Below are 1,174 nucleotides of genomic sequence, written 5' to 3' on the forward strand. Positions count from 1 at the left end.
GAGCCACAGCCGGGGTGGAGCAGTGCCTTCGTCTGAGGCTGAGACCAAAGCCCTGTTTAATTACCCCAGCCAGGGGCTGGGCGGGAGGAGCAGGGTGCCAGACTCGACATGCAGGTCGCAGCTGGGTTTCAGGCCTGGGGCTCTCGGGGACGCCCGAGGACGGGCGGGCTTGGCTGGAGCATCGCTGCTCCGGGGGCTCAGCCTGCTCTGGGACAGCTCCTGCAGGAAAGCCGGATCCCTGGGCTGGCACACCAGGGCTGCAGCTCGGTGGTCCCTGCACGCTCGGTCCTGCTTGCTGGAGGATGCGGGGCATAAGCAGGGATGCAAAAGCAGCCCTTTCCCTGCCACAGGGATGCGGGGCAGCCCTGATGGTGCTGCTAGGTGGGGAGCAGTGCTGAGCATGCTCTGTGCACCCCCTCTGAGAGCAGGGGGTCCCCAAAACCCCCGTGGGGTTGCTGGGCACCACCCTTGCCCTGGTGCAGAGGGTGGGAAGCCATCCTGGAGCAGCGGGAGCTGATGGCCACCGTCCTGAGTCCTGTGGTGGCTTGGGGTGGCCCTGGAGCTGGGTGGAGGGAATTGGGGAACCCCCCTTGGTTTTGGGGCGGGGGAGACCCAGGGCCTGCCCTTGGTGGAGCCAGGCGGCTGGGGATGGGCATCGTCTCCGCTGTGGCTCTGTTGGGGGTCCCGGTCCTCCAGCTAACACCAGTGCCGGGGTCTGGCAGCGAGATCAGCCACAGTTTCTTCCGTTGCCCCCTCGCAGGTGCCCTCGGCTCAAGGGAGGAGCCCGAATTTGTGACCGCTCGCGCTGGCGAGAGCGTGGTCCTGGGATGCGACGTGATCCACCCGCTCACGGGGCAGCCCCCTCCTTATGTTGTGGAGTGGTTCAAGTTTGGCGTCCCCATCCCCATCTTCATCAAGTTTGGGTTTTACCCTCCCCATGTCGACCCAGAGTATGCCGGTGAGTCCAGGGGGGGCACGGGGGTATGAGGGGGACGTGCCGGGTCCTGACTGCGACGCAGCCAGGGGTGTACGGCTCCGCTCCATCCGCTCCTCTGTCGGAAACCACGCGGGCCCTGCCTCTCGTTGCTTGCTTTCCACCCAGTTGGTTTTAATTAAGCAGCAGCGCTAGGAAGCCAGCTGGGCTGTGTGGGACGGGAGCAAGCGAGGCAGAGAA

At 65.6% G+C, this 1,174-nt stretch overlaps 1 protein-coding gene across 1 annotated transcript in view; it reads left to right on the top strand.

Annotated features, from left to right (window-relative positions):
• Nucleotides 1-760: 760 nt before the first annotated feature.
• IGSF9B (immunoglobulin superfamily, member 9B) overlaps nucleotides 761-1,174 on the top strand; it is a gene marked incomplete at its 5' end in the record, with an annotated part of 37,169 nt that continues 36,755 nt past the window's right edge. Inside the window, one exon of the mRNA XM_009320746.1 lies at nucleotides 761-981. Within this exon, the coding sequence (XP_009319021.1) occupies nucleotides 761-981 (221 nt within the window). The remainder of the gene's footprint in view (nucleotides 982-1,174) is intronic.

Source organism: Pygoscelis adeliae, unplaced genomic scaffold (genome assembly GCF_000699105.1).
Source record: "Pygoscelis adeliae isolate BGI_AS28 unplaced genomic scaffold, ASM69910v1 Scaffold253, whole genome shotgun sequence".
Taxonomy (NCBI): Eukaryota; Metazoa; Chordata; class Aves; order Sphenisciformes; family Spheniscidae; genus Pygoscelis; species Pygoscelis adeliae.